Below are 27,765 nucleotides of genomic sequence, written 5' to 3'. Positions count from 1 at the left end.
TCCGCCAGTTACACTGCCGGTTATGGCGACTCTGATTTCGAGGTTCGAACAAGCCAGACCGAGGTTGTATGCCGAGGTAACCTGCTACTATATGTGCAACGGATTACCCATTAGGCAATACTACTCTATACGTTTGCAGACAACAGCTCGTTCTACACGTTTAGACCGTCAATCAGAGCAGACAATTGACGGTCGTAGAACTCACACTGGGACTTCTTTGGACAGAAAGCTTTGGCAATGTACGAATTATGACTTGTCTTTTTCAAGATCTCTCCGCAACGCGCGAGGCGACAGACGCCCTGGGAGATGAAGAGGTAGAGAAGACGAAATATAAAATATCAAGAAACATTTGAATCACATTACCACCAGTTGACTGCCGCCGCCTTTGCTTTCCCCCTTCCTTTCTATGCATTGTGTTTTGCTTTTGGTCGTTCAAGTTCGCGCCACCCCCATTTCCCAATATTCACTGTAGCAGAAATAAAAGGTAAGAAAAAAAGCCAAACAGACAAAAAGCGCATGTACACCTCGTTGACGTCGTGCCCGATGCCCAACTATGAAAAAGAAAAAAGACAATGATAAAAACGAAAACAAATATGGATACAACCCAACGGGATAGTAAGAATGGTGTGTGACAATAAGGTTGGGGAACTAAAAGAAAAACAAAGACCACCCAAGCAGAGACGATTTGTTACAGTTTAAAAGTCCCTGTGTTACCAGTGGACAAGTGGCTGCGCTCTGTTGCGCCGCTCCTGAAACATCATCCCTTCCTCTCGACAGCCTCAATTACACTTCTGTTATCCAGAACAACCCCAAAGTTAACGTCGCAATCACCAAGTTTGCTTAACAGTTTGCCACAGCTCCAAGTAGCACCCAGAGACATTACACATTATGCTGCTGTTGCTGCGTTCCACTGCTCACTATTCACTACTATCCCGCCCGGAACAGTCCCCTTAACGGCCCGAGGCGGCAAGTTTGTCAAGGATGCCACCGCCTGCGGAGCTGGCCTTCTTGGCGTCGCCGTCAAAGATGTTGAGCAGGCTTTTCCAGACGGTACCGGGCTCCTGGGAGGCATCGATGGGCTTCCAGATGCCAGTCTTGCGGTAGTAGTCGACGACGGGGGCAGTCTGGGAGTGGTAGGTTGCGAGGCGCTTCTTGAGCGCATCGGCGTTGTCGTCGGAGCGCTGGATCAGCGGCTCGCCAGTCACGTCGTCAGTCATGGCCTTCTTGGGAGGGTTGAAGGTGGTATGGTAAGAGCGGCCCGAGGCCGGGTGCACAAGGCGGCCAGTAATGCGGGCGACAAGCAGGGCGTCGTCGATCTGCAGCTCGACAGCATGCTGGAGCTTCTGGTTGCGCGCCTGCAACATGGCGTCGAGGGACTGGGCTTGTGGCACGGTCCTGGGGAAGCCATCGAGGATGAATCTATGGGATGGGATGCTGTGTTAGTTTTTATCAAGGATGCCGGGTTTGTGTATCAAGTCCCAGAAGGTATTCGTCTACTTACCCTCCCTTGCACTCGACGTTGGTGTCCAGCTCTTCCTTGATCATGCCAATAACGATGTCGTCGCTAACCAGACCACCTTGGTCCATGATCTTCTTGGCCTCGCGGCCGAGGGGAGTCTTCTTGGCGACTTGAGAGCGGAGCATGTCACCGGTGGCCTGTCGCGTTGGTTTAGGTGTTAGAACTCGCGATATGGTAACTATATAGTCAATTGGCTTACCAGATGACAGCAGCTGAACTTTTCCTTGATCTTGGGAGCCTGGGTGCCCTTGCCTGCATTGAATGTCAGCTATCATATTAGATAGACACGTCGGTGTCATTGGAGTTTGTGGACGAGCCGAGGTCGGAGTCGGCCTCCAAGTGATAAACATACCGGCACCAGGAGGACCTATCAGGATCATGCGAATCTCTTGCGCCGTGCTGGAGCCGCCGCCCAGGGTAGGATGTTGCTCGAGCTTCTTAACGCGAGCATCGAGAGAGTCGAGGACGCTGCCGAGGCGCTGCAATTGATCTTCCATGGCACCCATCTTGGCTGGTTTTGTCTAGTCTAAAGTTTGCAGAGGAAAAAAAACCGGAGGAGCGCCGAAACTAGAGAGAGCAATTGACGTCGTTAGAGTTGGAAACAAGAGACAAGAGTACAAGAACCAGACAAATTTATAACGAGACGGAGAGGAGAGCGTGTAGACCGGCGTCGCGCACAGCTGACGAATACTAACAGGGTTGGATTTGTGGTGGTTAGAGAAAGTTAGAGACTGGAAAGGGCGGGAATTTTTGAAGCGATTTCGCGGGAATAAGAAGCTGGATGAAATCCTGATTGGATGGAGCTTTCGATTCAAGCAAGGTTGAGGTGTTGAGAGGCGCAAAGCAAAGCACAGGTACAGGCAGGCGGTAGCCGCGGCGCAACCGGCCTAACAAGCTAGGTTCATCGCACGTTGCAGCGAATCTGGGGCGGGTCCAACTCGAGGCCGAGCTACGTTTATTACGGTATTGTGCTACCTTGTCTTTATTAGCTTCTCTCGGGAGTGTGTCGGCTGAACGGACAGGTCTCTCTGTCTCTGGGTAAGATAAGATAAGGACTGACTGTCTGTCTATCTAGAACTAGTTTTTTTACACGGCTGCAAGCTGCTTGGTGCTTGCTTTGTTAATCAAGATATCTTAGGTGCAAAGTACCGAGCTAGTACAGTAGACAGAAAGCAGGTGGTCAAAAAACTCTCAGACAATATTACAATACCTTGTACAACCAGTTTTGATTGATAATAAACTCCATCAAACACCTCTTCAGCTTTTATGCTTTCTTACTCAAGCAAAGCCAAGGACGTTAGCTTGCACTGCTACCAGTGGGCCCCCTCTCTAGCGCCCCTGCTGTACAACGGTACAAATCCAATGTACCTCAGGTGGGTCCTTTTACAGACGGGGTGGGAAGCTTTCACGTCAACGCAACGTCCAGACGCCTGTCTGATGGCCGCCTCATCACTCCGCAGCCTTGGGGGGGAATGAATATTCGGAGCCATCAACGTTTGACATAACCCATTAGCGACCAACAAAATCCCACAACTACCAAGACCGCGACGACAAAAATTGACCGTATTACCGAAAACGCTACTCCATTCCCTGACCAGCATTGTGACTATTCGACCGGTCAGTGGGGAAACATTGCTGCAGTTAAAGGCGGACCAAACCAACACCCATCCAATATCAAGCTTAACCACCCCTCTCCACCCACACTCACCCTCACAATGCCGTCCACGACGGCAGAAACGCTGTCGCTTGTGACACGCAACGTCTCTGTTGCTCCTCTTGTCCTCCTCTCAGTCGTCGACCATTATAATCGCGAATCCGCAAACCAGACCAAGAACAAGCGAGTAGTCGGCGTACTATTAGGCCAGAACGACGGCAAGAATGTACGGGTATCCAACAGCTTTGCAGGTCCGTTTGTCGCAGCATGCTTCTCTCCAGGTGTCCTCTTGATATTCACCCGAATACTAACTCAACCACACCCCTCCCCTCTACAGTTCCCTTCGAGGAGGATGAAAAGAACCCATCAGTCTGGTTCTTGGATCACAACTATGTCGAGAGCATGAACGACATGTTCAAGAAGGTCAACGCGCGCGAAAAGCTGATAGGATGGTACCACTCTGGGCCCAAGCTGCGCGCCTCGGACCTCGAGATCAACGAACTGTTCAAGCGTTACACACCGAACCCACTACTGGTCATTATTGATGTCCAGCCGAAGGAGGCCGGCGTCCCGACAGATGCGTACTTTGCAGTGGACGAGATCAAGGATGTGAGTTTCTGGTGGCTTTCTTACTCTAGGTCCTTTCTAGCTACTCAAGACGGCGACTGACCCAACCCAACGAACAGGATGGCACAGCAACTTCAAGAACCTTTGTCCACACCCCATCAATCATCGAGGCCGAGGAGGCCGAGGAGATCGGCGTCGAGCACCTCCTGCGCGACATCCGCGATGTGGCTGTCGGCACCTTGTCTACGCGCCTCACCAACCAGCTGCAGTCGCTCCAAGGCCTACACCTGAGGCTGCGCGACATCCAGGCCTACCTGCAAAAGGTGCTTGACGGTGATCTGCCCGTAAACCACGCCATCTTGGGCAACCTGCAGGACGTATTCAACCTGCTCCCTAACCTGTCGACGCCCAGCGGTGGCAAGGGCAGCGGCGACGGCGGCCTGGAGCACGCCATGGCGGTCAAGACCAATGACCAGCTCATGAGCATCTACCTCAGCAGCTTGATCAGGGCCATCACGGCTTTCCATGACCTGATTGAGAACAAGATCCAGAACCGACAGCAGCAAGAGGAGAAGGAGGCGGCCAAGAAGGAGGGCGAGAAGGATGCCAAGGACGGTGACAAGAAGGAGGACGGCAAGGGCGCCGTCAACGGTGTCAACGGGGATGGTCCTGCCAAGGAGGGCGCATCGGACAAGGACAAGGAGGCGGGGTCGAAGGACAAGAAGAAATAGAGGAAGTCTTTCCTCCGGAGATGAAAGGATATGGCTATGCTACGATAGAATTGAGTCTCTGGGGCAGGTTTAATATGCTTTGGGAAAACGCAGAACGAAACAAGCACAAAAGTAACGAGAATCCTGAGGCATTTGAAATTCATGAGCATTCGGCGCTATTTAGATCATGGGTTTTTTTTTTTGGTGGTATGGAGTGGCCATATGTTGGGATGCCTAGAGAACCATTTCCTTGCAGTTGATGTTATCTCTGCAGTCCCCTTGGTCCCTTCGACTGCCTCATAGACGTCTTTCTAGTTGAGTGACCTCAAGACATAGCTCGGTAGTTATGCGGAGGAGTCCCTTTACCTTCAATGAAGACGATAAAAACCTCAACCCTCAGCCAAAACCCCCGCCATCTCCTCCCTCCCAACCCTCCTCACGGCCACATACCTCCCCAGCGCCCCGGCCCATCTGTCAACCAGCAGACACGCCAGCAGGTGCTTGCAGCACGGCACGCCCTGCGCCTCGCGGCCGTGCGTGCCGTCGAGGCTCAGGCCGCCAAAGTCGAGCTCCTGCGGCGGTGGCCCCGCCGAATCTAAAGCTGCAACAGCAGCACCGCCGGGAAATGCGGAAAACGCAAACGCCGCACACGTGCAGTTCCACGCGGCCAGGTGCACGACGTACGTCTTTTGCGGCTTGGCCTGGTCGGATGCGCGGCTGCGGTGGTGGTGGTGGTGGCGGGGTTGCGGTTGTGCCGAGCGGACGTGGTAGATGGCAGTCGTTGCTGCTGGGGCTGGCGCGGGCGATGGATGATCCTGCTGGGGTCCGGTTCTGTGTGCTGCTGCTGCTGCTGCTGCTGCTGCTGCTGCTGGTTCTGGGTTCCCTGTCGGTACGTCGCGGCCGTCGCCCAGCTCGAGGCGGCTTACCAGCCCGCGGTCTAGCAGGTCCAGTGCCGGCAGGAGGAGAGAGGGGAAGAGGGCGTGCAGGGCTGTAATGAGCGGGCGGTGGGCTGGGTCGAGTTGGGAGAGGACGTTTTGCTGCTGGTTTTGATCTGTATTTGATTGGCGTTGGGGTTGTTGGGCGTCTTCTGTAGGTGGTGGTGGAATTGATGAGATGGATGCTATGAGCGTTGTGAGGATCTGGCGTGGGGATGCGAGTGTTGTCGTCATGTCGTTTTATCCTTGACTTTTAGTCGTACAGATGAGATGCGAAACAATTCCTTCTAGCTCTTAGTACAGATGTGCTGTGGTGAAAGCCACCATTCGATGGGTGATGTATTAGTTGAGTGAAAGCTGCAAGTGACCAAATTTGGGTCTTCTTGGACTTATTAAATGATTGGACTATGACCCCAATATGATTTTCACCTATTCAATCCATGTTGCATACCTCAGCCAAACGACCACACCAAACAAGTCAAAATCAAAAGCACACAAGTACAAAAAGGTAAAAATTTCCATTATTTTGTCTAGCACTAGGTACCAACTACCCAATTCAGAGTTACTAAATCCCTTGACAAACTGTCACAATATCACCAGTGTTTTGTATCCCCCTATACCCACTCCTTCGGGGACCTCAAAATCTCCGTCAACCTTGCCTCGCGGCTCTTGGGAGCCGGCTCGTGCATGTACTGCCAGCTGGCCGTCCTGGGCAGGCTCATGAGGATACTCTCGACCCTGGCGCCGGGGCTGTTGAGCCCAAAGGCGGTACCACGATCGTGGACCAGGTTGAACTCGACGTACTTGCCGCGCCTCAGCTGCTGCCACTCCTTCTCCTCGGGGGTGAAGGGCATGTCCTTGCGCCGGTTGATTATGGGCACGTAGCTGGGCAGGAATGCGCGGAGGCCGTCCTGGATAAAGGCAAACGTGTTGTCCCTATCAGACACGGACTCATCCAGGTCGTCAAAGAAGATGCCGCCAATGCCACGGGACTCGCCCCGGTGCTTGTTGAAGAAGTACTCGTCGCACCACTTCTTGAACCTGGGGAAGTAATCCTTGTCGTGCTTGTCGCATACGTCCTTGAGCGTGCGGTGGAAGTGGATGGCGTCCTCGTCGAACAGGTACGAAGGCGTCAGGTCCGCACCGCCGCCGAACCACCACGCCCCGGAGGTACCGTCAGGGAATGCAGTTTCAAAGTAGCGGTAGTTGCAGTGCACCGTCGGAGCCATAGGGTTGCTCGGGTGCACGACGAGACTGAGACCGGCGGCAAAGAAGTCAAGCTTTTCCGGGATGGTGTCGGATCCACCGGTAATGTTGCGGTGGTTGACACGCATCTTCTCAATGGCAGCCCTGGGGAGCGAACCGTAGACGACCGAAACGCCGACACCAGCCTTCTCAAAGACGTTGCCGTCTTGTAGGACGCACGTGATGCCGCCACCGCCCTCCTTGCGTTGCCACTCGTCGATACGGAACTTTTTGCCGTCGACCTCCTCGAGGCCCTGCACAATCAGACGCTGCTGCTCCTTGATGAACTCCTCCATCCGGAGCCGCATGGGGGATTGCTCCGTCACACCAGACTCACGCATCATCTGAGCGTCACGCTCAGCGAGGGATGCAGGGTCCATCCGTATGGGCTCCTCTGCAGTCTATGTGGACATGTACGTGTTAGTTGACGGGGGGTTTGTTTCTTATTTTTATAAACACGCATGGTTCATTCCGATGACACCTTACCATCTTGTACCAGTATGCTCCCAGGGATGTGGCAACAAGGCCTGCAGCAGCCCAGGGGATATATGTCGCAGCTGTGGAGGAAGCCCCAGAGGTAGCCGATCTGGTGATACCACGTTGGGATATCCTAGATGTTTTCGCAACAAAAGAAAACGAGGGGGTGTTAAGTTGAGGGCGTGCCTTGGACTGACTGAGCAGCCTGGCAGCCTGACGAAAAGGGGACGCCATGACGGGCGCCCTTTTAAATGATATGTGCAACTCTCAGCGTACAGAGATATACAGGTAAAATGATAACGGTATAGGTACAGACCCCGGAAGGACAGGAACAAAAAAAAAGTAGTGAAAAAATCAATAAAAAAATAAGAAAAAAGCCCAATCAAGAAATATGGCACGAGGTTGATGGCGACATGGAGGACATAAGCCCACTCCCCCGCGGCAGGTGAGAAGTCCAACCCTCGTTCGAGGCAGAGTCAATTGAGTGATCTTTTGTTCCTGCCACGGCGTGATTGTGAAGTTGGTTGGCCGTAGCAAGAACAAGGTTGCCAAGGTATCATGCCACTTGCAAAACCTCACGCCAGATTTCCCGGGAAAGCTCGGGCATGGGATGAGTTGGAGAAGCTCCACAATTAAATTGCCTTTTATTTCATTGAAGATGTGGACCCCCGACAAGCCAGAACAAGAGAGGCTTTCGGGGTCCGGACTCTTTATGGGTAGTATGTAGAGATGGCTCGGGTTACTTTGTCAGGCCATGAATATTTTTACGACATTTCTCATCCGAAGCTTTGTTCCTGCATTTGTCAACAAAACCACCGGCGGTTGGCCGTAATGGGAGTGGTCTGATTGGTAGATGAAATAGTGATCGGGTTTGTTGCAAGGCGACCACCTACTGCCGTTAACCACCTAAGCAAGCCAAAGTACATTTGGCCAAGCTCACCATTTGCACTGAGCAACTGCTGTCAAATTCTAGTCCAGAATTAAGAAAAGTTTATCATACAGACAGCTGGACGTGGTCCCGTTTTTTTCCCTACGATTTGTTCCAAACAACTTTCATTGCGTTAGATGCCTTGTCTTGCACATCTCGAATCATCAAATTGGGCTCAAGCCACCTGCACCTGCAATTCAAGGAGTTCCCCTGACCCTAACCCGTATCGTGCTGCTATGCTAATCTTATCCATCTCGTCACGGAACGGCTATCTGACAAGCCCGCTCAAGCCCCGCCACGCCAAGTCGTTTTTGTCAGCGGTGAATGACAGAGTCCCAGCCCCGCCTGTCTGCGTCATATGGTTGAATGAACATGGCTGGTTACGGGCAGTATTCGCAAAAGCCGAAGTGAGCTCAACAAGGTGTTTCAATTCGGGATTACTTTTCATTTGCGCAATTCAGGACCGAGGTAATGGCCCAAGATAGGAACCAGAGGCCACCCAAAATCAATCTCATTCATAGTTCAGCCTCCCGTTTGCGGTCTGCCACAAGTCAAAACAAAGGGGCACCAAGCTATAACCTGAGGGTAGAACGGCTTAAATGGGTAATGCCGCTCAAGGGTAAGCTTGAAGGGCTACAGCCAAGATCAATGATGTCCATCCGACTGGCCTTGTCTCCCCTTGATGAATCAATGAATCATCTGGCTTTGACCCTCTACTCCGTAGATGAGTCGCATACAGTACGGCGTAAATGCATAGGCTGGATGGAACGGAGAAGAAATACAAAGGCAGTAATTTGTAAACAGCTAGACAGGTACCTTGAACAGTTAGTTATGCGCAGCTGTTTGATTCCCCCACACCCCCTTACTCTGATGCCTAGATCCGAATGACTGAATTGTTCCACGTGAATGGATCTTTGTGAATCATTTCACTCGACGCCTTGTCCTGCCCCCCACCAACAGTGAGAATACCTGAGAGGAGAAAGGGCCGCAAGCTTGATCCGATTGTAACCATCTGCCCAATCAACTCAAAAGGTGTGCCACAAGGCGAACGGTCGGTCGGTCGCATGCTGCAGTTAAAGTGAAGCTTGTAAAAGGTACTCACAACCGATAGTGACTGATGGACCTAATGTGAAATGTGGAGCTCATCGTCTGGGGAAAAAAGGCCCAGGAATTCATGTCATTTGATCCCGACGCACTGTAGCTGCTGCTTTCGCCCCGCTTCACAGCATCGGGCCCCTCTCCAAACCCGTTTTTGGTTGACCCAGTCCAGTCCCTTGTTCCCGCTTCTCACAAGGCGGCAACCACCTGAGGAGCTACGGTGCGTGCAGTGCCACAGCCGCCCATTTCAAGGTCTACGCAATCCCTCTTCCTTTCCATTACCCCCTCCACCCCAGAACCTAATCTGTACTCCAACCTTTCATCATCATCATCCTGAACTCGACAAGCAAACAACAACAAGTAGCCTGCAAATAAATTATCACTTTCCCTTTGCTGTTTCCCCGAACAGCAACTCCGACGCATCAATATCCTCACCGACAACAACAAACAAACAAGTCTCAATCAACCGCCGCCATGCGCTCCAAGTTCAAGGACGAGCACCCCTTCGAGAAGCGCAAGGCTGAAGCCGAGCGCATTCGCCAGAAGTATACCGACCGCATTCCCGTTAGTATTCCCTCTACTCCGGGTTCCGTTGTCTTCCTCCTTGATGATGACGAGGACGTTCGATCAAAACCTCTTGCATATTCTTTTACTAATACATCTCGTCATCTACAACAGGTCATTTGCGAGAAGGTAGAAAAGTCGGACATTGCCACCATCGACAAGAAGAAGTACCTGGTTCCGGCCGACCTGACTGTGGGCCAGTTCGTCTACGTGATCCGCAAGCGCATCAAGCTGTCTCCCGAGAAGGCCATCTTCATCTTCGTCCAGGACACCCTGCCGCCGACCGCCGCACTCATGTCGAGCATCTACGAGTTACACAAGGACGAGGACGGGTGAGTCACTCATACCCCTTTTACAAGCAGAATACTTGTGTTACGGAGTAATAGACGGCTGACTCAAATACCTCTGTCCCCCAAACAATAGATTCCTGTACATCACCTACTCCGGCGAGAACACCTTCGGCGACCTGTTTGAGGAAGTCGAGTGAGCTTGCTCACCCGGCCGGGGCAAATCGTCTGTCGACGCGGAGTGGATACCAGAACCCAGTCCAGCCACGAATCGAATGGACTTTGGGAGGGACTCACACCGCTTGTTTCCTGTTTTTGTTTGCCTCTGATGGACCGTTTTTCGACTTGCTGATTTGGCGTTAAAGAGGGGTTTTTCTATTATTGACATGCTGGATTGGGACTTGGGACTTCTATGTGCTTGTTTTTTTACTTCTTTTTTATCATTGCCTGTTGTACGGCAGTCAGTCACCCCCTGGGGAGCGGTGAGAGGCAGGAAACCACAGGGGGTTTGCATGTGCGCATCCTCCAATATCTCGCGCTCGGATTGCCACGGTCACAAGTGGCAAATACGATCGAGATATTGACGAGGGCACGCGCACACTGTATTTCCTGAAGTTTGGAACCGTGCCGCGAGGGAAGGAAATGGACACTTATGATGGAAATAGAATTCCTTTGCTCCCCAGGCTGATGCAGCCTTTCCCGACTCTCCCCGAGGACCTGAGATATTTGGACCCTTCCCAAGACTGGATGCACACATGAAGTGGGAGGACGTGAAGCTTTGTAGGAGCGGAAGCCAATTTCTCAGTGATCGAATCTACTGCGGTTGTGTCTCCCCTACATATGCATTACAATTCTTCGGTTCGGCCATCATTCCAGCATGTTTCCCCATGTTAAAATTTGCCTACATTCGATTTTTGCTATCAAGTCAGATCCAATCTAGTCTAGACTGTGACTTTTCTCAAACAGGGGTGAAAACTGACTGTTCTGTAATCTAGAGAGCGTAACCATCAGGGGGGAACCTGCTGACTCCAAGCCGTCCACCTGCCTGTTGCCTACGCACACGCTGACACGCTGATATGCTCAACTGACAACTCTCTCTAAAAGTACGTGCGTTTGGATGCATCGGGTCTCCCCGCCCAAATTCGTGCCTGAAGACCAGAACCCGGCCCGCCGCTTCCGCGCGTTCGTGACAGGTAGCTGAGGCGAGACATCGACATCATCTTTGCAGTCACCTCTTGCGGAGGAGAAGCTAGGCTGGACGCCCAGATACATCTTTTACTTAAAACCCGTCCATTGAAACATTTTGTTCAGTGGCAAGAATATTGTTTCTTAGAGAGACTATGCACGGACATTGTTTCTACCGAGGGTTTTCTCTGTGAGGCTGAAAAGGCTAGAAAAGAAAAAAAGGGGGCAACGAAAATCCAAACTCTGCAAACAAAGCTCGGGTGACTATCCACAGATTGCTATAACGGAAGAAAAAAAAGGAACCCCACCCCCCAGTATAAGTAAAAACAAAAAGACGCAAAAGGACACAATGCTTCGCTCCAGAACATGCAAGCTTCTATACCCTCCAAGGGATCTGAGGAATCCAAGAAAATATTAAATTCTAAAAACGGACCAAAAAAAAATCACCAACACAGTGTTGTCAAAGCCTACTTAAGCTTGTGATCACCCCCTTCGTCTGAAAAATAGTTGACGTTGCGGTTGCTGTAGTTGCATGGGCTTCGCTCCAAAAACACAAAGACTGGAACTGCAGTGTCCCTATCAAGGTGACATCTGGCCGCGATGCCGATATGCAGCCTGTTCAGGCGGAGCGCCAGGCCTCTGAGGACCAGCTTGTACATGTGTGGCAGCAGAGAGTTCAGGTATACCTACACACCTTGAAGCTCCTATCTTCTTGGTGTTGCTGCGTGGCAAATACCAGGGTTAGTCCGGATTTGAAAAAAAGGGGGCGAATCAGTAAAAAATGGCCCAAACTTACCGTTGACCATCTGCCTCTGCTTGTTCAGCCAGCTTTTGGGCATGTCCTGCCTCCTCTGCAGCACGACATGGTTGCTTTGCAGTCGGCTGGTGAGATCGTACCACGCCGTTGAGATCATCGCGTTCTCCCGCTGGAGGTTCTTGATTATCTGGTCGGTAGCGGCCTGATCGAGCGTCAAGTTTCCATGAGTGAAATATCCCCAGTATGACAAGAGAAAAAGGACGTATAAAAAATTACAGAGTAAATTGCAATTGCTATATAGCCACATATGGAATACAACAAAGAATAGACTTACCTTGAGTGAAGCGTATGCTTCGCCGCCTTCGGCTGCCTTGAGGCGTCGTTGCAGCTCGTACCGCTCTTGTTCGTTCTTTTGGAGTTGCTGCAGAAAAAAGTATTTCTCTGGTCAGTCACTACTCGCAAACAACTACAGTGTTGCCACTGCGGACTTTTTGCCGAGGTTGAACGTCTTGAGCCAGCCTTTTTCCGAGAAACGAGCGTCCTCGGGCATCCGATGGTCTCTCTCTTCCATATCTAAATCGAGCTGGATTTTGCTCTTTCTACAACCACTTGGTTGTGATACTGGGTGGTTTAAAGACGGGAGCCACCCAACGACACCAGCCTTGGTAGACGAGTTGCCACATATGGTTTTGACAGGGCAAGTCACAGCATCCGTGGTGGCTTCTTGTGAAATCCCGATACAGCCAGAGTTTGCACTACTTACCGCAAGCAGAGACTGGCACTTCTCCTTGAGTTTCTCAAGCTTTTCAGCCTGCTTCTGCATCAGCTCGTTGCTGGCGTCCCGGTCCAGACCAGCCAGACCTTCGGCAGCAGTTTGCTGGGCGCCGTTGTTGGCATCCTCAAGTTCCTTGCGCAGCTTTTCGCGCGATACGAGCGCCTCAATGAGCTGCTTTTGCTGCTCCTGAGTGTCAAGCTTGAGCGAGTCAAATGCGGTACGCAGGCTGTCGAGCTCGTCACGCAACGAGTTCGAGATGAGCTGGTCGGTCTTTTTGAGCTCCTCGAGCGCATCGACCGAACTCTGGGTAGCAACCTTGTCTGCAAAATGGTGGTTGAGGTTAGTCAACTTACTACCCCGGTACGCGGGATGGTAGAGAAGCATACAATCTGTCTTGAGGGCCAGGAGCTCGCGGTCCCTGTCTTTGACTTCCGCCTCGAGCTTTCGCGACTGCTCCTGAGCCTTGTCCCGATCTTGGCGAGACTGGAACATGGTACGTTGCAAGTCACGGAAGAGTTGGCTCCTGTATTCATTAGCATCAAGGTTAATGAGAAAGAGCGGATCATCGGCCTTGTCCATGATGCGAACATACCCTTCGTCGGTTGTGTTGTTGAGTAGCCCCTGAAGCTGATCTTGAGCTACAGCGTAGTCCTTGCGCACTTCGTGCAGCTTGTCTGTGAGCCTAGCCTCGTTTCGCTTGGATGCCTCGAGTTCTGCACGCAGCTGGTCCGTGGCAGACGCTATGCCCATGTTGTTCCGCAACAAGTTGTTCTCTGCCTTGATTTTTTGAATCTCCAACTTGAGGGCTGCAACCTCGTGCTGCGACTCATCTCGCTGTGCTCCAGGTTCTGGGCTTGGTGACAAAGGTACATCGCCGTTTCCTGCAATTTGCTCTCTCAGTTCGTTGATCAGTGATTCGTCGAGAGCTCTTTGATCAAGCAAGCGCTGGAGCTCTTGGGTCCGGTGAGCCAGTTGGTCGGCAAGCATGTTCTTCTGCTCGCGCATATCGTTGAGGTCCGTCTCGTGCCGTTGCTGCCACTCGCGGTAGTTACCGATGATCTTTTCCTGCGCCTCGGCTCGAAGTTGCTCCTTCTCGAGAATTTTCACCTTGTCTTCCAGCCCTGATATCACATAGTTGAGGGTCTCGATATCCTTCTCGGAGTGTTTTAGTCTCTCGAGCTTATCCTTGTACCTCGCAGCAACATTGGCCTTCTTGGATAGTTCGGCGTTCTCGTTTGTCAATACCTTGACTTCATCCTCTAGAGATTGCGCCTTCTCTGCAGTTTTGGAAAGCTGAGCTATTTCGTTCCTGCAGCGAGCAAGCGCCTCCTTGTCCTCGCTTATCGTCATCTCCTGGGTAGCAATGAGCTCATCGAGTTCCCGGATGTGGTTCTCAAGGTACTTGATACGAGCATCTGCGTTACCAGACTGAGACTTGCGTGCATCATCCAACTCGCCTAGGAGAGCAGCATTGCGATCTTTTAGATCCTCACAGGCTAGTTGAGCATGATCCAGCCGCGTGTTCAGATCTGCGTTCTGCTTTTGCAACATAAGCATTCTCGCTCTATCCTCCTCCATCTGCAACTCAAGATCACGAGTTGAATCAGTGGTATCGAGTGATTTCTTGGGCGCAGCCGCAGCCTTGTTTGAGGAAGCCATAACTCGGTTCTCCTTGTCCTTTGCCTCGAGAGTCTGCATCAGTAGCGCAGACTCGGTCTCCGACATGTTCGCCCGCATGGCAGGCACCAGCCTTCCAACGTGGGGCCCCTTGACGGAAGCATATATGATGACTGCAGCAACTTCACAGAGACCGTTGACATCCTCAAAATTCCTAGCAATCTTTCGCGGATCGTACGAGCGAGCGAGCCATTCGAGGTCTGGCATGCCGTACAGATATTTGTCCAGAGCTTTAAACACGGCTTCGAGATTCGCCGTTTTGTCAACCCATTTGACCGCAGGTTTCGTGAGTGTAGGTAAAGAGATCTCCGGGTCCAGGTCCCGCAGGATCTCGGAGAAGACGATGCCATCGTCGAGCTGCTCAAGGCTCTCGATCTTATTTTCGAGCTCGAATCCATTCAGACACTTGATGAACATCGACTGCTTTATTTGTGCTTTCGTGGGAGCGTTCCCCTTTGTGGGTGCATCCGCCAGTGATTCTGGCGGTGCAATCGTTGGTGATTCCATTTTGAAGGAAAGAAAACAGATGAACAAAGATCGATCTGGCGGTCTAGTCTAGGGAGGGGGAGATGTGAAGTTCGTCTTTGAGGGGAAATAAACCGAATAAAACAGGTGTGCCAGTCGAGGACGGTACGAGGAGTAGGGCGCGTCGAGGGATCTCCTTCAGGTCTTTTAAAGCGGCGGGATATCAGGGTCGGCAGTCGCGCATTCCATTGGTAAAGGGTGTAGTCTGCCGTTTCATTGTCGTAGGCGGCTGATTGTTTTCTTTTGTTTCTTTTGTCGATAGCAATTGGATCGTGGCAACTAGGCGTCGGTTTTCTTTGTGTTTACCATTGTTTGTGCATTATCGCTTTGAGAGACCGACAGCCAAAACAATAGGTACACAGCCTGTGCTGGTTCAGTCCAAGACTTCGCTGTAGCACAGAAGGAGCTTTGGTTACTTTTGGGTCATATTGGCCTATCAAGACCGGCCCGACCGTCTGGGGCATCCGACGTTCCACCGATGCAGTGGATGCACATGTGGTGGAGTTCAACGGCCTATGACGCGCCTAGCCAAGTGTTTAAAAGACCCGTAAATGCCATTGGAAAAGGACCCTGCAGGGTTCTGGTTGGGGGCACACCCGACGGCACCAGACAAGCGGGAGGGAAGGTCAGGGTTCCTGCTTCGTCAACTGCCGAATGCGAGATGCCGTAAAAGTTCTGGACCGCGACACGATTAAGACGCAGATGTTCACGAACTCTAATATGTACAGGCAGGAAAGTCTCTTTGCGAGGTCAAGTCGATTCATCGTATTGGAGGTTGACTCTTCAGCTCAGTGAGAGATTCCAATCCTTTCAACAAGCTTCTATTCGATATGGCGGGGTCAACGATTGTCCATTCTCCGTATGCATTATCGGGCTTGTTTCTCCTGTCGGAACCTCCACCTCTACAACCCTACTGTGCTGCAGTTAGGACGCATGTGTATAGTCAATGTTTACCCTTAACTGTAACTAGGTCTAGTCTACAGTTCTTTACTGCCCGTTGTTTCATGAGCTTGATAGGTATGCACGACCTAAATGCACCATCCTCCTTTGAGCACTTGTGTTTCTTTGACAAAGTCTAGTTTAACATAATCCTTGCTAGGACTTTGGAGATATATCCCTTACCCGAAGGTAGCGCGGTAGCTAGTAACAAGAGCCAAACCAACTGATGTGAATGTATACTTCATTCATCCTATATCGCGTGGCAAACATTATAGATACGCGTGCAGATCAGCTGGCTGGCTGTGTTGGCATCGCGTCACTGCAGACTAAGAGTAACAATACATAAAAGTCGAGGTTTTGCAGTGTTTAACTGGAAACCGCGCCCAACCATATCTTCACTATTTTTTTTCTTTCTTGTCGTTAGCTAAAAGCAACCACGCCTATCGTGCCTAGGCTAAGCATCTAGCAAAACTTATCGAATATGTTGGACATTTGGTGGAGACAACGTGGGCCTTGTGGTGAGATGTCATATCGATCTGCCATCGTGCGTTTATGGATACAGTACATCCCTTGTGTCGATCACCATAGCAAAGGCAGAAGAAGAGCCGTGTCCCGAATACTTACTACCGCTCGAATCTAAAAAGAAAGTGCCAAGAGCGCCAGCCTCTATTGTCCTCGATATCAATCGAGCTAAGCGGATGACGCCTCAACACTACGTGATTTTGTGCCAGCTCCCGAAAACGCCAAATCAACCCATATGTTCTGTTTCTCATAACAACAATGCTTCTTCCAAAGGGCTAGTCCGTTCATCTCTTCAGTGTCGCTCGAGGGATTGTGTCGTCATGCTCGAGCAAAGACATGTCGTGTGTCAAGAACACCATCCAGTGTCTATGTGTCTCTGTACTGTTCCAATGATAATGCTCCCCTTGCTCAGGAATCACCAGAAATCGACAAAATCTGTTCCTCCTCAACGACGGCCTTGTATTGGTCGTCCAACGTCGACACGGTCTCCAACATCGCCTCGCCGACGGTCGCAGCGAAGCCCCTGTGACAGCAAACGCAAGCATCGTTAGTAAGGCAGCAGTCTCCTAATGGTACTCGCCAAAAAGGTGCCATTCTCTACGTACTTGATTAGGTCGTAGGAATGAGTGATGACGCCGCCCGACTCTGTGATCTTGTCCTTTGCGTTCTGCACAACAGAGTCTGGGGTTTCGGATGGGTATGTGATGATGACTTGCTTCTTGACCTCAACTGCCAGGCCGGTTGAGACGAGCGTCAAGGCAGCGATGATGTATGCGAAGAGCTTCATTTTGTCGGGAATGTGTGGAATGTGTGCGATAGTGATAGAATTGGTTCGGAACTGTCAGTTCGATGGGTCGTAGAGGGTATTTATTTCGATCCAGGTAAGGTTTATGTAAGTGGCTTAGAAGAATGGTTGCGGCGATTGACTGAAGATGTCGCGACGGATGGAATGTCCGGCGGAGATGAAGGAGGTGCAGGGTCGATGGCACTAACATGCAAGTGGGGCAAGGGGCTACTCTAGACAATAGAGGGAACAACCTTGGCTCTGGGGAAATGACGCGGTTGTCTGACAAAGCGGGGGTCGAATGGACTGGTTGCACATGACCGCCTTCCTGCCTTATAGTTTTTTTGGCTTAAAGCTTCGCCTTATAGGTCAGTACTACGAACCTACAAAGTAAGTAGAGCATTTGAAGCATCCTTGCTGTATGTATGCTACCTGTTGAAGCTAAGCCATTGGGCGGGTGAGAATGTACATTTCGAACATTCATGTGCCCTCGAACTGCCTCTTTTTTTTTTCTTTTTTTTTTTGAACTTTTTGCGGTAGTGGAAGAATATTTGAGTAGCAGCGATGGTTAGCGCAAAGGGGCCTGTTTCCGCGTGCAAGTACCTCAACGCATCCAACGGCAGCACAGGTACATTCCCAAGTGAATAACTTGACTTGATCCCAATTGGTTGTCCATTTATGTCGAGCATAGCCGCAATGAGCATGCAGATGTACCTGCAATACAAAGACTCTATTTAGCTACTTCCACTTCAGGTTCTCTGACTCGCCACGCTTGTCTGGTCGTGGTCGTTATCGTGATCGCCTTCGCCGCCATCCCAAATGTCCTTACTCTCCTGCTCAACCTCTCTCATCGCGCGGGCGACCTCGTCTAGCTTTGCCACGACATCCAGAACGCCCTGATTGACTCTCGAAAAGTACCGATCATTAGCCTCTCGCCGCTTTCGTGCGAGTAGGATGTCGAGCTCCGTCTCCTCTTCCATCTTGGCCCCAAGCCGCTCAGTCTCCGCAGCCGTAGCACTTCCCTCACCGCCAAGCTTTGAAGACGCCCCTCCACGCTGCTGCCGCTGGTGCACGTTGTCCTCGATTGCCTCATCCGCCTCTGACCGTGCCCACGCCTGAGCCAGCGCGATCTGCGCGGCCCGAAGCTCGGCTAGCTTGCGGTCATGGTCCGGGCCGAAGACGCGAGTGCCTCCGCTAGCTGACAGCTCGACCTCCTCGAGCGTGGCCTGCATCTCGGCCCATAGTGCGTCCGTCCTATCGGTCGCACGAGTCGACTCCTGCCTCATCTTGAGGGGTAGTGGTATGTTTCCCAAGCCGCCGAATTGGCCGCGACGGTCATCGAAGCCAGGAGATGCCGGCTCCGGCACCCGGTGAGTGTTATTGCGGCCGGTTGGAGGGCTCATCCCGACCGAAGATCCCAGCGGACCGCCGCCTCCAGGTATTGACGGGGAGACATTTTGTGCCGCAGGTGATGGCTGAAGAAATATATTTGATTGATAATCGCGGCTTTTGCCTTTTCCATTGCCTTGTAGTAGATGAGACATGTCTACATTTTGACCATAGAGCCAAATGCCAGTTAAGCCCGTAACAGGCAGCCACGCAACCTGCGAAGAACTCGGTGAGACTTTTGGCACCAAAACCACCCCTTTGTTCCCCAAAAGAAATGACGGTTGCGGCAATGCGGAAGTCGCTATCGCTAGCCCCATCAAAGGTGGGGACTGGACTTGGAGGCCGGCTTAAAATGCATTTATCGAGAATTGGTGAATTCATGCATCTAAAGATGTCAGTGGCCAGGCCATGCTGCCCCACTTGCTCATGCCACCAAGTCACCTGATCTAGGCCTTAGCTTGTCACGCCTAGGGCCGCAAAACCCTCTGCGATTTCACCCCAGTGGGACAAGCCAGCTGCCGTCTGGAAAAAAGTGATCTTTCGACGACCAACTCCCCGCCGACATCATCAAACAACCCATCAGCCGCGATCACCACATAAGTCGGTGAGTTTTCCCTCCTGTTCCTGTGTAATACTCGACACCACTACCAGCATTCGAATTTTTGAACGACCCATCCCCAACGAACAAGAACGACAAAAAAAGCCATCCCCGAATTGAAAACCGTCAATCGGCAAAAGAAGAACATCTCACTGACATTAGCACCACCCGTCGACAGCAATCATGGGTAAAGGAAAGCCTAGAGGACTCAACGCCGCGCGCAAGCTCCGGAACAACCGCCGTGAGCAGCGCTGGGCTGATCTTGCCTACAAGAAGCGTGCCCTGGGTACCGCCTTCAAGTCGTCGCCGTTTGGTGGCTCGTCCCACGCCAAGGGAATCGTTTTGGAGAAGGTCGGTGTTGAGGCCAAGCAGCCCAACTCTGCCATCAGGAAGTGTGTCAGGGTTCAGCTCATCAAGAACGGCAAGAAGGTTACTGCTTTCGGTACGGAATTCATCCCTTGTCCCTTTTTTTGGAATGGTGGCACACGGCCTACTGTGACGGTCAAGTCGCAGTGAAAATAGTGAACTAACTTGCGAATGAACACGATCTACAGTCCCCAACGACGGTTGCTTGAACTTCGTCGACGAGAACGACGAGGTCCTCCTGGCCGGTTTCGGTCGCAAGGGCAAGGCCAAGGGTGATATTCCCGGTGTGCGCTTCAAGGTCGTCAAGGTTTCGGGTGTCGGTCTGCTGGCTTTGTGGAAGGAGAAGAAGGAGAAGCCTAGGTCTTAGACAGCTTCAGGCGTTTGGTTGCGTATGGGTGCTTTTATTTCACGCACAGGAACAAAAAGGGTCATCATTTGGTCTGGCACGCGGAGTCATATCTTTTTTGATTGTGTTTGCATTGAACACCGGGTTTAACGGGCAAAGGTCGATTTTTTCCAACAACAATTTCCTTCTGGGGTCGTCGACGCATGATCAACGAATAGAAGAAGATGACGAGGGACTTTGCACCGCCGGGCTTTTCCTATCGGCGCTCTGGACGTTGCCTCACGAATGGACTCTAAATTTGAACAAGACAAAAAGTCTATGATGCAATGAATGTGATTTGGAACGACAAAGGCATTTTTGATTTGTTCGTGACCTGTGTTATGCGTGAGGATATCTTGTCTGTCTATTCGGGATATATTATACATGTTTTACAAAGCGTGCCTCTTCAATGAGGTTACTACACATTTTGTTACATGGGGGATCTCAAGATGATTTATGCAGCCATGACCCTTTCCCTCGCCGCAGCTTGCTCTTCCCTGAATTTCTGGTCCTCTCGATACCTCAAGCAGTAATCGACAAAGAGGCCGAGCGTGATCGCACCACCGGTCCAGCCGCAACCTCTAATGAACCAATGCCAGCAATCCTTGGGGCTTTTCAGATTCACCCTCTTGATCATGGTGCTCAATGTGAGGTAGCCGCCTCCGCAGCCGAGGATGAAAAATGCAGGGCCTGCATCGGCGGCCATGCCGGCGCACGTCAGCAGGATGGTGTGGGCAGCGGCCAGCCCGGAGAGGACGTCCTTGGTCTCGTGGAAGTGCTTGAGCGCGATGCTCTTGATGCCGGCCTTGACGTCGTCCTTGGCGTCCATGTGGGCGTAAATCATGTCGTACAGTACGGTCCAGGCGATGTTGGACGAGTACAGCAGCGCGGCCGACGCGAGGGCCCACTCGTTGGCGAGCAGGTCGACGCCCAGGGCCGGGAAGCCCATGATGGCGCCCCAGGAAAAGGTCAGGCCGAGCACGGCCTGCGGGTAGTAGGTGACGCGCTTGGCGAGAGGGTACAGGGTGACGAGCACCAGGCTAGGAACGCCGTAGAATAGGCACGACACGGGGAACTGCAGCAGCACGGCCAGACCCGTCAGCAGCTGGGCGCCGGTGAAGGCCACTGCCTTAAAGGGGGTGATGGCGCCGCGGGCGATGGGCCGCAGGCGTGTGCGCTCGACATGCGGGTCCAGGTTGCGGTCCCAGAGGTCATTGATGGTGCAGCCGGCACCGCGCATGATGAGGGCTCCAGTGAAGAAGAGGGCCGTGGTGCCCAGAACGGATGCCGGGGTCGCCATGGGCGTGGCGAGGGGCGCGGCCATGAGGGTGGAGAAGAGACAGGGGAAGAAGAGGTAGTAGGTGCCGATCGGCTTGTCGATGCGCATCAGCTCGGCATAGGGAACCCAGGACTTTGGGAGGAAGGAGAGGGACTTGGGAGGGGTGTAGACGGCGGGTGGGTGAGGAGGTGCAAATGCCTGCTCTCCTGGCGGCTTGATGTTGTTGTCAAACAGCGGCAACTGCTTCTGGGCGAGAGCCTGTTTTGTGGCATGATACGGTAGCCTTTGATGACCATAGGTCGGTGTACTCCGTATCGAGAGTACAGACTGCCATGATACCCGCCTTGGTACTATCCGCGCAGTTACGTTGATGGTTGCCAAGGTGGAGGAAGCCACCCGGAGCTGTCTGGACACAATATTTGATGCCATGATTTATGCCCCGAGTTGCTGTAAATTTCCAGTAAGCATTACATTTATGGAGCTTTGTAAGGATTTTATACATTTTGGACTCACCTCACGTTCTCAGCCTTACCAAACGTAAACGCTCGGTTGGTCAATGGACATGCCATTCAGCTGAAATTAATTCCATGTTGATTCAGATCTGCTTCTCCAGATCGAGTTTGCCAAGGGCCCCAGCAATGGTAAAAGTGGAACCTCATTTGGCTTTTAGCTGCTTGAAAGTTGAATTAGTGGGGTCCATTAAGCTGGTTAATTGGCTGGCACCTTGAATTCGCGTGAACCGCGTCGTCCATTACAAATTTACTATTAGATAGCTTCTCCGCACTGGCTCAAGTCGCGCCCGCTACAACTTTTTGCGCGTCTCAACAGAGACATCACGATTATTCCCTCTTTCCCCCGCCCACGATCAGCAAATCAAACTGGGTTCGGTTTATTCCCAGCAACACATGGTCAATTCAGTGCACCTCGCTACAAGCTTCAGAACCTCAAGGGTGTGATGCATGCGTCCCAGCCGAGGTAGCGCAATTTGGCGCATTCAGTTGACCTTAATCTGATCCGATTGTCAAGTCGTACTCCGTACCAACCGTCACGATGCCGAGTGCTATGCACCCCCAGGCCAAGTTCGACCCGATCCCACCGGACCTTCATCTTGAGTCTCTTGTCGAGAACACGCCAAACTTCAACTGGGTCGTGAGGATCCCCGCCTCCAAGATCAATCGATTCGGGCCCCAAGGTTTCGAGAAACTCGTACTCCTCCACGTCATCCATGGCGGGAAGCCGCTGGTCATTGAGGGCTGGAACGATAGGCTCGATCCGTCCCTCTTCAGTGCACGATGGCTCGAAAGTGCTTACGACAAGAAGGAGGAGCCAGTGCGCGACATTGGCGGGCAAACGGACATGCGCATGACCATCGGCCACTATCTCCGCTCCATGCCTCAGCTTACCAACCAGTGGACACCTTCAAACTTTCGCGAGGAACGGAGACAGCGGCTCTACCTCAAGGATATCGACTGTCCGCCAGAGTGGCATGACCGACTACGCAAAATCCTGCCACCCAACGTCTTTTACATGAACGACAATATCGATAAGCGGGGCAACGAGATAGATATGGATTCGTTTGGAGAGACTGGCTGCGCACCTGCCGGCGATCTCATGAGCTGTCTACCGGAGGAGATGCGTGCCCAGAATCTCATGTGCTACATTGGCCATGAGGGTACATATACCCCCGCTCATCGCGAAATGTGTGGCAGTTTGGGCCAGAACATCATGATCGAAGCTTCGGGTGGTGACAACGGAGAGAAGCCGGGAAGTTCCATCTGGTTTATGACCGAGACCAAGGATCGCGAAGTTGTCAAGGAGTACTTTCTCTCCATGCTGGGTCACGACATCGAGATCGAGAAGCATTTTGCCCAAGTAAATGCCTGGAAGAAGGCTAGCTTTCCTGTATATGTCGTCGAGCAAAAGCCGGGAGACTTCCTCCTCATTCCGCCGCTGGCACCTCACCAGGTCTGGAACCGAGGCACCCGCACCATGAAGGTAGCCTGGAACCGTACCACTGTCGAAACCCTTGAGCTTGCTATTCACGAGGCTTTACCCAAGGCGAGACTTGTCTGCCGTGATGAGCAGTACAAGAACAAGGCCATCATCTACTATGCTCTGAAGAAATACTACAAAGACATCCAGAGCATGGATGACAATGCTGATATTGGGATGCTCGGTTATGGCCACGACTTGGTCAAAAACTCGACGCGGTCGAAGCAAATGATGCAGGATTTCAAAAAGCTATTTGCGCTATACACTGACATCCTTGTGGACGAAATGTTTGGCACCAAAGAGGCCAACGTCGAATATATCGAGTTCGACTCCAACATTACATGTTCTTATTGCCGATGCAACATTTTTAACCGCTTTTTGACTTGCAAACACTGTATCAGGATGCTAACCACCGGCGATGAGGATACGTACGATATCTGCATGGAGTGCTATGCCATGGGGCGCTCCTGCGTGTGCGTATCGAAACTGAGCTGGTGCGAGCAGTGGAACTGGTCTGACCTTGTGCAAAATTACGAGGAATGGCGTACCATGATCATCCAGGATGACGGCTTTATTGACATAAACAACTCACCCCTCCCTCTTGAGATTATGAGAAAAAAGGCAGGCCGGAAATCGGTGGCACAGATTTGCCAGGAACAACTCCGACGACGGCCTTTTAACGACATCACGAAAGTGGAGCAGCCGGAAACTTTGGAACCGTCTGATGTTGAAATTGACGGCGAGGGCCGGCCGGTAAAGAAGAAGAAGAATCGCCGCAAGAAGAAGGCAGGCGAGACTTACCGCTGCCACGTCTGTTGTCATAGGGACAACACTTTTCGTCTCGCCTTTTGCTCCAACATCGGTTGTGCTGAGGCGTATTGCTACGGTACGCTCTACCGCGCTTTCGACCTCATGCCACAAGATGTTTTGCGGACGGAGAACTGGAAATGTCCAAAATGTTTGAAGATCTGCAATTGTGGCTCATGCCGCAAGGCAAACAACACAACACCTTATACCCCAAAGAAAACCCTGCTAGGCCATGACACGAATCGTGTTGCAGATGACCGCAGCAAAGAACTTTTGGTCGATTTCCGGGTCCATAACCTGACCTGGCTCAAAGCTACCGGAGAGGAAAGCCGAAGCCACAATTCCAAGCGTCTGCAACGTCTCAAGGAGCAGGCAGATGCCGAAAAGGCCAAGGACGACACCACAAATGATGTTGACGTATCCATGTCCGGCACTGGTGACAATGTGGCACAAGAGCAGCAGCAACCAGTTCAAGTTGGTTATGGCGATCAGAGTGCCATTCTGGATACAGACAACTATGGTCAGCCAGAGATGGCACAGGACGGTACCTCTGGAGATCCGATCGACGCCCATGGCGAGCCTGATGACATGTTTGTTACGGGTGCTGCGGTTGATAGCACGCCTTACCCTGATCCTCTTGGCGACCGGGACCGCATGGTTGGGTTGGGCTATTATGAGCAAGACGGTCCCGACAGGATTTTGTTCGACGACTTCGAGGCCCCTGACTTGAACGCCCTCGAACAAGAGGAGGAGAATGAATATCTGCAGAAAATGTTGCAAAAGGCTAAGCGGAAGGCCAAGAAAGACGATGATGACGATCCGGACTTCCGCGGTCCCAAATCATGGAGGAAGAAATCCAGAAATGACACCATGGCGACTGCACTATACAACGCCATGGTCGACCCGTCATTGTTGTCCGCTGGCGGCGACACTCAGATCGCCCCGGCCGGAGACGTGGCCCTGGAGGATGGAGTTGAGGTTCATCCCTCGACCAATGCACCGATTCCTGGCGAACCGAACCAGCCTATTCTCCGACATGCAAAGCCGATGGTCTCGTACGTGGAGCCTGATGAGGGCTTTGAAGAATTCAACGAGGTCTATGAAGCGGCACCAAAGAGAGACTTCCCGTCCCAGGTAGACTTTACTAGGGATCACACTACTGGCGCTGATCCCTTAGACCTCGCCGCCGAGGCTATGCGAACTCTCCTCGGCGGAAGCGATGGTGATGGCTTCATGGGTGACGCTCTCGACCCGTCGCAAAAAACTGCACCCATTGCAGCTCGTGCAGAGCCATCTCGTCCACGCGGCAGGCCAGGTCGACCAAAACGCCAATCTGAGCGGCTCCGGCTAGCAGATGCCGTACCTGAACCCACTGCACCCAAGCCAAGAAAATCACGCACGTCGACGTTGGCCAGCCAGGGATTGGATCGTGCGGCAGACGATGACGACGCGCAACCTGCCGAGCAACCAGATGCCGGCGATATTCAGCAACGACCCGCTCCTGGACCGCGGAAACGCGGCAGGCCCCGTAAGATTCGGCCAATAGAAGATGCGGCATCACGATCGCCGTCTCCTGACACACCTAAGTACATGTCCATGGCGGAACGTATGGCACTTCGGGGAAAGAAGCTCAAGGTTGCTAAGAGCAGGCAGGCCATCAACCGCCCATCGACGAAACCTTCCCAGTCAGAAGCAAGTACACCATCCACGCAGCATGCTAATACCCCCACACCTGTTGAGTTTGAAAGCGCAGCGCGGCCTGTTACAAGGGGGTCTGTAGGCTGGCCGAAGAGAACTCAGGAGCATGAAGAACGAGAGCATATAGGTCACAGCAGCAGTGTTGCGGAAGAACAACAGCGTGAGCAGGAGCAGGAGCAGGACAGTAACAAGCAAAGTGAGGATGACGACTTTGTCCTGGCCGCGGAGGAGCCAGAAAGCAGGCCCAGCACTTCTGTGTCTGTCTCGTCTAGTTCCGTTTCTGCTTTTGCGCCGCGTCCTGGACCTCCTGGATCTCAGCTCCGCTACCCCCAACCGGCCTCGGTTCCCAAAGCTAACCCAGGTCCCACAGTGGTCAGGCTTGGAGATTTGGATCTTGATCAAGACGACAGCGATGATTTCATGGACGGTCTGGATGACAACATCTCCCTTTCCGACTCTGGAAGCGATGACGACGATGAGGGCATTCCAGCTTATGTGAAGCCCAAACCGGTAGCCACCAGGGGAAGGGGAAGGCCACGTGGTGGCCGGGCCATTAGGGGAGGAAGAGGTCGTGGCAGAGGTCTGAGGTGATGTGGCATGACTGACGGTGATATATCTTGGTGACGCGGAGAATTTAATGAGGAAAGCCGGACTATGCGAGACATTGGTTCCGGTATTTATTTGAAGCAACTGACGTGGGACTTCATATATCCCCATTCGCTTTATGTTTGATATACCAATACACCATGGTTTTAGTGCTTTTTATTCCTCGATATCGGAACCTTTCACGCCAGAAGCCACTGTTCCAGGGCATTTTTACTCAATGGTGAAGTGCCGTATTGTCGACCTGAAATTTAGCCACGTAGCTGTGTCAAATGAAATAACTTCTGAATGCCTCTCCTGTGTCCGTTTGTACCATGAAACCCTTTCTTTTCACTCATCTGAGAACGCCGTGACTATCATGCAATACTAATAGCAACAAAAAAGGTAAAAACTCCGGCCAAGGCATATACTCTGTTGTCCTTGCCCTTTTCCACGTGGAAACTTCTTTGTTCCACACGCAACATGATTAACCCCTTCCAACTCCATTTCACCATTTCAAAATTCCCTCTCGTTTAGGCCTTCTTGTCCTGCTCCGCCCGGCCCTTTGTCTTCTCTTGCAGGTCCTTGATGCTGCCGTGCTCATCGCGGTCAGCCTTGACGGCCTCCTCGCTGTTGGAAGCCAGCTCCGACTTCCAATTGGCCGAGTTGTTCTTATGCTTATTGAGCAGGTCCTCCTTGTGACGGGACACGTCCTCGCCGTGGTTCTCGTCGTGGTCTGCTCCGAGGAAGGGTGCTGGGTTAGTCAAAGCGATTTATTGTTTTTTTTTTCTTTTTTTTTGCATGCCGTGTTTACGTCAGGGAATGGGCTGAAAAGGCTTACGGGACGTCTCCTTGTGCCTGAGCTGGGGCGTCGTGGCCATGCTTCTCCGCAGCATCGCGGGAGAGGTGGTGCTGGTGCGCAGGGTGCGGGCGAGGATCCTTGACGACATTTTGGTATTGTTTGAGTTATTGATCTGATGTTGTTGTGTAGTTTTCTTCAGGCTGAAGCAGCGGTTCGCGAAATGCAGTGATCGACAGTATTGGGCTTTTGATGTTCTGTAGACTGAAAGATGAAGAGGGAGAATGGTGTTGAGAAAAGGAGGTTTTCTTATTCGTCAATTGGAAATATCTGGCGGTTCTCTCTTCTTTGACTTTTGATGGGGACTACTGTTTTATTCAAGTGGCGCCATAACAATGATGATGATGATGATGACCTTTTACAGCTACATGCTTGGATAAGATCGAAAGAGGAGAGCTCTGACGTCATGAGTCGATCATGATGCCTTATGGGCCTGCCTGTCGCAGACCTGCCAGGTCGGACAAAATGATGGGTTTGATGGGTACCGAAAAGACGGGCAGAGAAAGCACTACTCCGCAGGTGGGCTACAAGACGCCTATCAAAGCTAAAATAGAAAATAAATAAATAGAAATTGAGGCATTATCGCCAAAGCCGACCTCCAATTGTGGGAATATCCATTGATTGATTGATGCTTTGAATTGACATCAGTTGCCTCGACAGAC

The 27,765-nt window shown here is 51.9% G+C and overlaps 12 protein-coding genes across 12 annotated transcripts; 4 read left to right on the top strand and 8 right to left on the bottom strand.

Moving 5' to 3' along the window:
• Positions 1-222: 222 nt before the first annotated feature.
• On the bottom strand, positions 223-2,707 carry MGG_01058 (adenylate kinase 1). The gene is made up of 6 exons (XM_003717833.1): positions 2,580-2,707; positions 2,215-2,490; positions 1,872-2,086; positions 1,719-1,771; positions 1,502-1,656; positions 223-1,419 (listed from the first exon to the last, which is right to left on the bottom strand). Exons 3-6 carry the CDS (start codon positions 2,023-2,025, stop codon positions 951-953), a joined length of 831 nt encoding a protein of 276 aa, XP_003717881.1. The 5' UTR covers positions 2,026-2,086; positions 2,215-2,490; positions 2,580-2,707; the 3' UTR covers positions 223-950.
• Positions 2,708-2,910: 203 nt separating this feature from the next.
• Positions 2,911-4,665, top strand: MGG_01059 (26S proteasome regulatory subunit rpn-8). The gene is made up of 3 exons (XM_003717832.1): positions 2,911-3,424; positions 3,511-3,782; positions 3,860-4,665. Exons 1-3 carry the CDS (start codon positions 3,235-3,237, stop codon positions 4,469-4,471), a joined length of 1,074 nt encoding a protein of 357 aa, XP_003717880.1. The 5' UTR covers positions 2,911-3,234; the 3' UTR covers positions 4,472-4,665.
• Positions 4,534-5,873, bottom strand: MGG_01060 (uncharacterized protein). The gene has a single exon (XM_003717831.1). It carries the CDS (start codon positions 5,617-5,619, stop codon positions 4,840-4,842), a length of 780 nt encoding a protein of 259 aa, XP_003717879.1. The 5' UTR covers positions 5,620-5,873; the 3' UTR covers positions 4,534-4,839.
• Positions 5,874-5,884: 11 nt separating this feature from the next.
• On the bottom strand, positions 5,885-7,390 carry MGG_01061 (coproporphyrinogen III oxidase). The gene is made up of 2 exons (XM_003717830.1): positions 7,117-7,390; positions 5,885-7,031 (listed from the first exon to the last, which is right to left on the bottom strand). Exons 1-2 carry the CDS (start codon positions 7,339-7,341, stop codon positions 6,000-6,002), a joined length of 1,257 nt encoding a protein of 418 aa, XP_003717878.1. The 5' UTR covers positions 7,342-7,390; the 3' UTR covers positions 5,885-5,999.
• Positions 7,391-9,282: 1,892 nt separating this feature from the next.
• On the top strand, positions 9,283-10,964 carry MGG_01062 (uncharacterized protein). Its single transcript, XM_003717829.1, has 3 exons — positions 9,283-9,697; positions 9,812-10,029; positions 10,121-10,964. The coding sequence occupies exons 1-3, from the start codon at positions 9,608-9,610 to the stop codon at positions 10,182-10,184; spliced, it is 372 nt and encodes a 123-aa protein (XP_003717877.1). The 5' UTR covers positions 9,283-9,607; the 3' UTR covers positions 10,185-10,964.
• Positions 10,965-11,271: 307 nt separating this feature from the next.
• Positions 11,272-15,401, bottom strand: MGG_01063 (uncharacterized protein). The gene is made up of 6 exons (XM_003717828.1): positions 13,294-15,401; positions 13,088-13,224; positions 12,690-13,021; positions 12,261-12,347; positions 11,966-12,128; positions 11,272-11,890 (listed from the first exon to the last, which is right to left on the bottom strand). The coding sequence occupies exons 1-6, from the start codon at positions 14,883-14,885 to the stop codon at positions 11,874-11,876; spliced, it is 2,328 nt and encodes a 775-aa protein (XP_003717876.1). The 5' UTR covers positions 14,886-15,401; the 3' UTR covers positions 11,272-11,873.
• An 882-nt stretch (positions 15,402-16,283) lies between these two features.
• On the bottom strand, positions 16,284-17,313 carry MGG_01064 (uncharacterized protein). The gene is made up of 2 exons (XM_003717827.1): positions 16,970-17,313; positions 16,284-16,887 (listed from the first exon to the last, which is right to left on the bottom strand). The coding sequence occupies exons 1-2, from the start codon at positions 17,149-17,151 to the stop codon at positions 16,773-16,775; spliced, it is 297 nt and encodes a 98-aa protein (XP_003717875.1). The 5' UTR covers positions 17,152-17,313; the 3' UTR covers positions 16,284-16,772.
• A 453-nt stretch (positions 17,314-17,766) lies between these two features.
• Positions 17,767-18,833, bottom strand: MGG_01065 (uncharacterized protein). The gene has a single exon (XM_003717826.1). It carries the CDS (start codon positions 18,690-18,692, stop codon positions 17,898-17,900), a length of 795 nt encoding a protein of 264 aa, XP_003717874.1. The 5' UTR covers positions 18,693-18,833; the 3' UTR covers positions 17,767-17,897.
• A 181-nt stretch (positions 18,834-19,014) lies between these two features.
• Positions 19,015-20,232, top strand: MGG_01066 (40S ribosomal protein S23). The gene is made up of 3 exons (XM_003717825.1): positions 19,015-19,141; positions 19,314-19,577; positions 19,690-20,232. The coding sequence occupies exons 2-3, from the start codon at positions 19,319-19,321 to the stop codon at positions 19,866-19,868; spliced, it is 438 nt and encodes a 145-aa protein (XP_003717873.1). The 5' UTR covers positions 19,015-19,141; positions 19,314-19,318; the 3' UTR covers positions 19,869-20,232.
• Positions 20,183-21,770, bottom strand: MGG_01067 (monothiol glutaredoxin-5). Its single transcript, XM_003717824.1, has 2 exons — positions 21,679-21,770; positions 20,183-21,612 (listed from the first exon to the last, which is right to left on the bottom strand). The coding sequence occupies exon 2, from the start codon at positions 21,592-21,594 to the stop codon at positions 20,341-20,343; it is 1,254 nt and encodes a 417-aa protein (XP_003717872.1). The 5' UTR covers positions 21,595-21,612; positions 21,679-21,770; the 3' UTR covers positions 20,183-20,340.
• Positions 21,771-21,906: 136 nt separating this feature from the next.
• Positions 21,907-26,535, top strand: MGG_01068 (JmjC domain-containing protein). The gene has a single exon (XM_003717823.1). It carries the CDS (start codon positions 22,216-22,218, stop codon positions 26,251-26,253), a length of 4,038 nt encoding a protein of 1,345 aa, XP_003717871.1. The 5' UTR covers positions 21,907-22,215; the 3' UTR covers positions 26,254-26,535.
• Positions 26,310-27,469, bottom strand: MGG_01069 (uncharacterized protein). The gene is made up of 2 exons (XM_003717822.1): positions 27,086-27,469; positions 26,310-26,980 (listed from the first exon to the last, which is right to left on the bottom strand). Exons 1-2 carry the CDS (start codon positions 27,192-27,194, stop codon positions 26,778-26,780), a joined length of 312 nt encoding a protein of 103 aa, XP_003717870.1. The 5' UTR covers positions 27,195-27,469; the 3' UTR covers positions 26,310-26,777.
• Between the last annotated feature and the right edge of the window lie 296 nt (positions 27,470-27,765).

This window comes from Pyricularia oryzae, chromosome 5, assembly GCF_000002495.2.
Source record: "Pyricularia oryzae 70-15 chromosome 5, whole genome shotgun sequence".
NCBI classification, from domain to species: Eukaryota; Fungi; Ascomycota; class Sordariomycetes; order Magnaporthales; family Pyriculariaceae; genus Pyricularia; species Pyricularia oryzae.
This window is presented reverse-complemented; position numbering and strand designations above follow the sequence as displayed.

Excerpts from the sequence above, each read along its gene's own strand:
- MGG_01058 (XM_003717833.1), bottom strand. The coding sequence starts at position 2,025 with ATGGGTGCCATGGAAGATCAATTGCAGCGCCTCGGCAGCGTCCTCGAC. Across the intron at positions 1,772-1,871 it reads GATAGGTCCTCCTGGTGCCG|GCAAGGGCACCCAGGCTCCC; the intron begins GTATGTTTATCA and ends CATTCAATGCAG. Across the intron at positions 1,420-1,501 it reads AACGTCGAGTGCAAGGGAGG|ATTCATCCTCGATGGCTTCC; the intron begins GTAAGTAGACGA and ends CCCATCCCATAG.
- MGG_01059 (XM_003717832.1), top strand. The coding sequence starts at position 3,235 with ATGCCGTCCACGACGGCAGAAACGCTGTCGCTTGTGACACGCAACGTC. Across the intron at positions 3,425-3,510 it reads GGTATCCAACAGCTTTGCAG|TTCCCTTCGAGGAGGATGAA; the intron begins GTCCGTTTGTCG and ends TCCCCTCTACAG. Across the intron at positions 3,783-3,859 it reads CAGTGGACGAGATCAAGGAT|GATGGCACAGCAACTTCAAG; the intron begins GTGAGTTTCTGG and ends CCCAACGAACAG.
- MGG_01060 (XM_003717831.1), bottom strand. The coding sequence starts at position 5,619 with ATGACGACAACACTCGCATCCCCACGCCAGATCCTCACAACGCTCATA.
- MGG_01061 (XM_003717830.1), bottom strand. The coding sequence starts at position 7,341 with ATGGCGTCCCCTTTTCGTCAGGCTGCCAGGCTGCTCAGTCAGTCCAAG. Across the intron at positions 7,032-7,116 it reads GAGCATACTGGTACAAGATG|ACTGCAGAGGAGCCCATACG; the intron begins GTAAGGTGTCAT and ends ATGTCCACATAG.
- MGG_01062 (XM_003717829.1), top strand. The coding sequence starts at position 9,608 with ATGCGCTCCAAGTTCAAGGACGAGCACCCCTTCGAGAAGCGCAAGGCT. Across the intron at positions 9,698-9,811 it reads AGTATACCGACCGCATTCCC|GTCATTTGCGAGAAGGTAGA; the intron begins GTTAGTATTCCC and ends CATCTACAACAG. Across the intron at positions 10,030-10,120 it reads TTACACAAGGACGAGGACGG|ATTCCTGTACATCACCTACT; the intron begins GTGAGTCACTCA and ends CCCAAACAATAG.
- MGG_01063 (XM_003717828.1), bottom strand. The coding sequence starts at position 14,885 with ATGGAATCACCAACGATTGCACCGCCAGAATCACTGGCGGATGCACCC. Across the intron at positions 13,022-13,087 it reads CCTGGCCCTCAAGACAGATT|ACAAGGTTGCTACCCAGAGT; the intron begins GTATGCTTCTCT and ends ACCATTTTGCAG. Across the intron at positions 12,348-12,689 it reads AGTGCCAGTCTCTGCTTGCG|CAACTCCAAAAGAACGAACA; the intron begins GTAAGTAGTGCA and ends TTTTTTCTGCAG.
- MGG_01064 (XM_003717827.1), bottom strand. The coding sequence starts at position 17,151 with ATGAAGCTCTTCGCATACATCATCGCTGCCTTGACGCTCGTCTCAACC. Across the intron at positions 16,888-16,969 it reads CATTCCTACGACCTAATCAA|GGGCTTCGCTGCGACCGTCG; the intron begins GTACGTAGAGAA and ends TTGCTGTCACAG.
- MGG_01065 (XM_003717826.1), bottom strand. The coding sequence starts at position 18,692 with ATGTCTCATCTACTACAAGGCAATGGAAAAGGCAAAAGCCGCGATTAT.
- MGG_01066 (XM_003717825.1), top strand. The coding sequence starts at position 19,319 with ATGGGTAAAGGAAAGCCTAGAGGACTCAACGCCGCGCGCAAGCTCCGG. Across the intron at positions 19,578-19,689 it reads CAAGAAGGTTACTGCTTTCG|TCCCCAACGACGGTTGCTTG; the intron begins GTACGGAATTCA and ends CACGATCTACAG.
- MGG_01067 (XM_003717824.1), bottom strand. The coding sequence starts at position 21,594 with ATGGCATCAAATATTGTGTCCAGACAGCTCCGGGTGGCTTCCTCCACC.
- MGG_01068 (XM_003717823.1), top strand. The coding sequence starts at position 22,216 with ATGCCGAGTGCTATGCACCCCCAGGCCAAGTTCGACCCGATCCCACCG.
- MGG_01069 (XM_003717822.1), bottom strand. The coding sequence starts at position 27,194 with ATGTCGTCAAGGATCCTCGCCCGCACCCTGCGCACCAGCACCACCTCT. Across the intron at positions 26,981-27,085 it reads CAGGCACAAGGAGACGTCCC|ACCACGACGAGAACCACGGC; the intron begins GTAAGCCTTTTC and ends TCCTCGGAGCAG.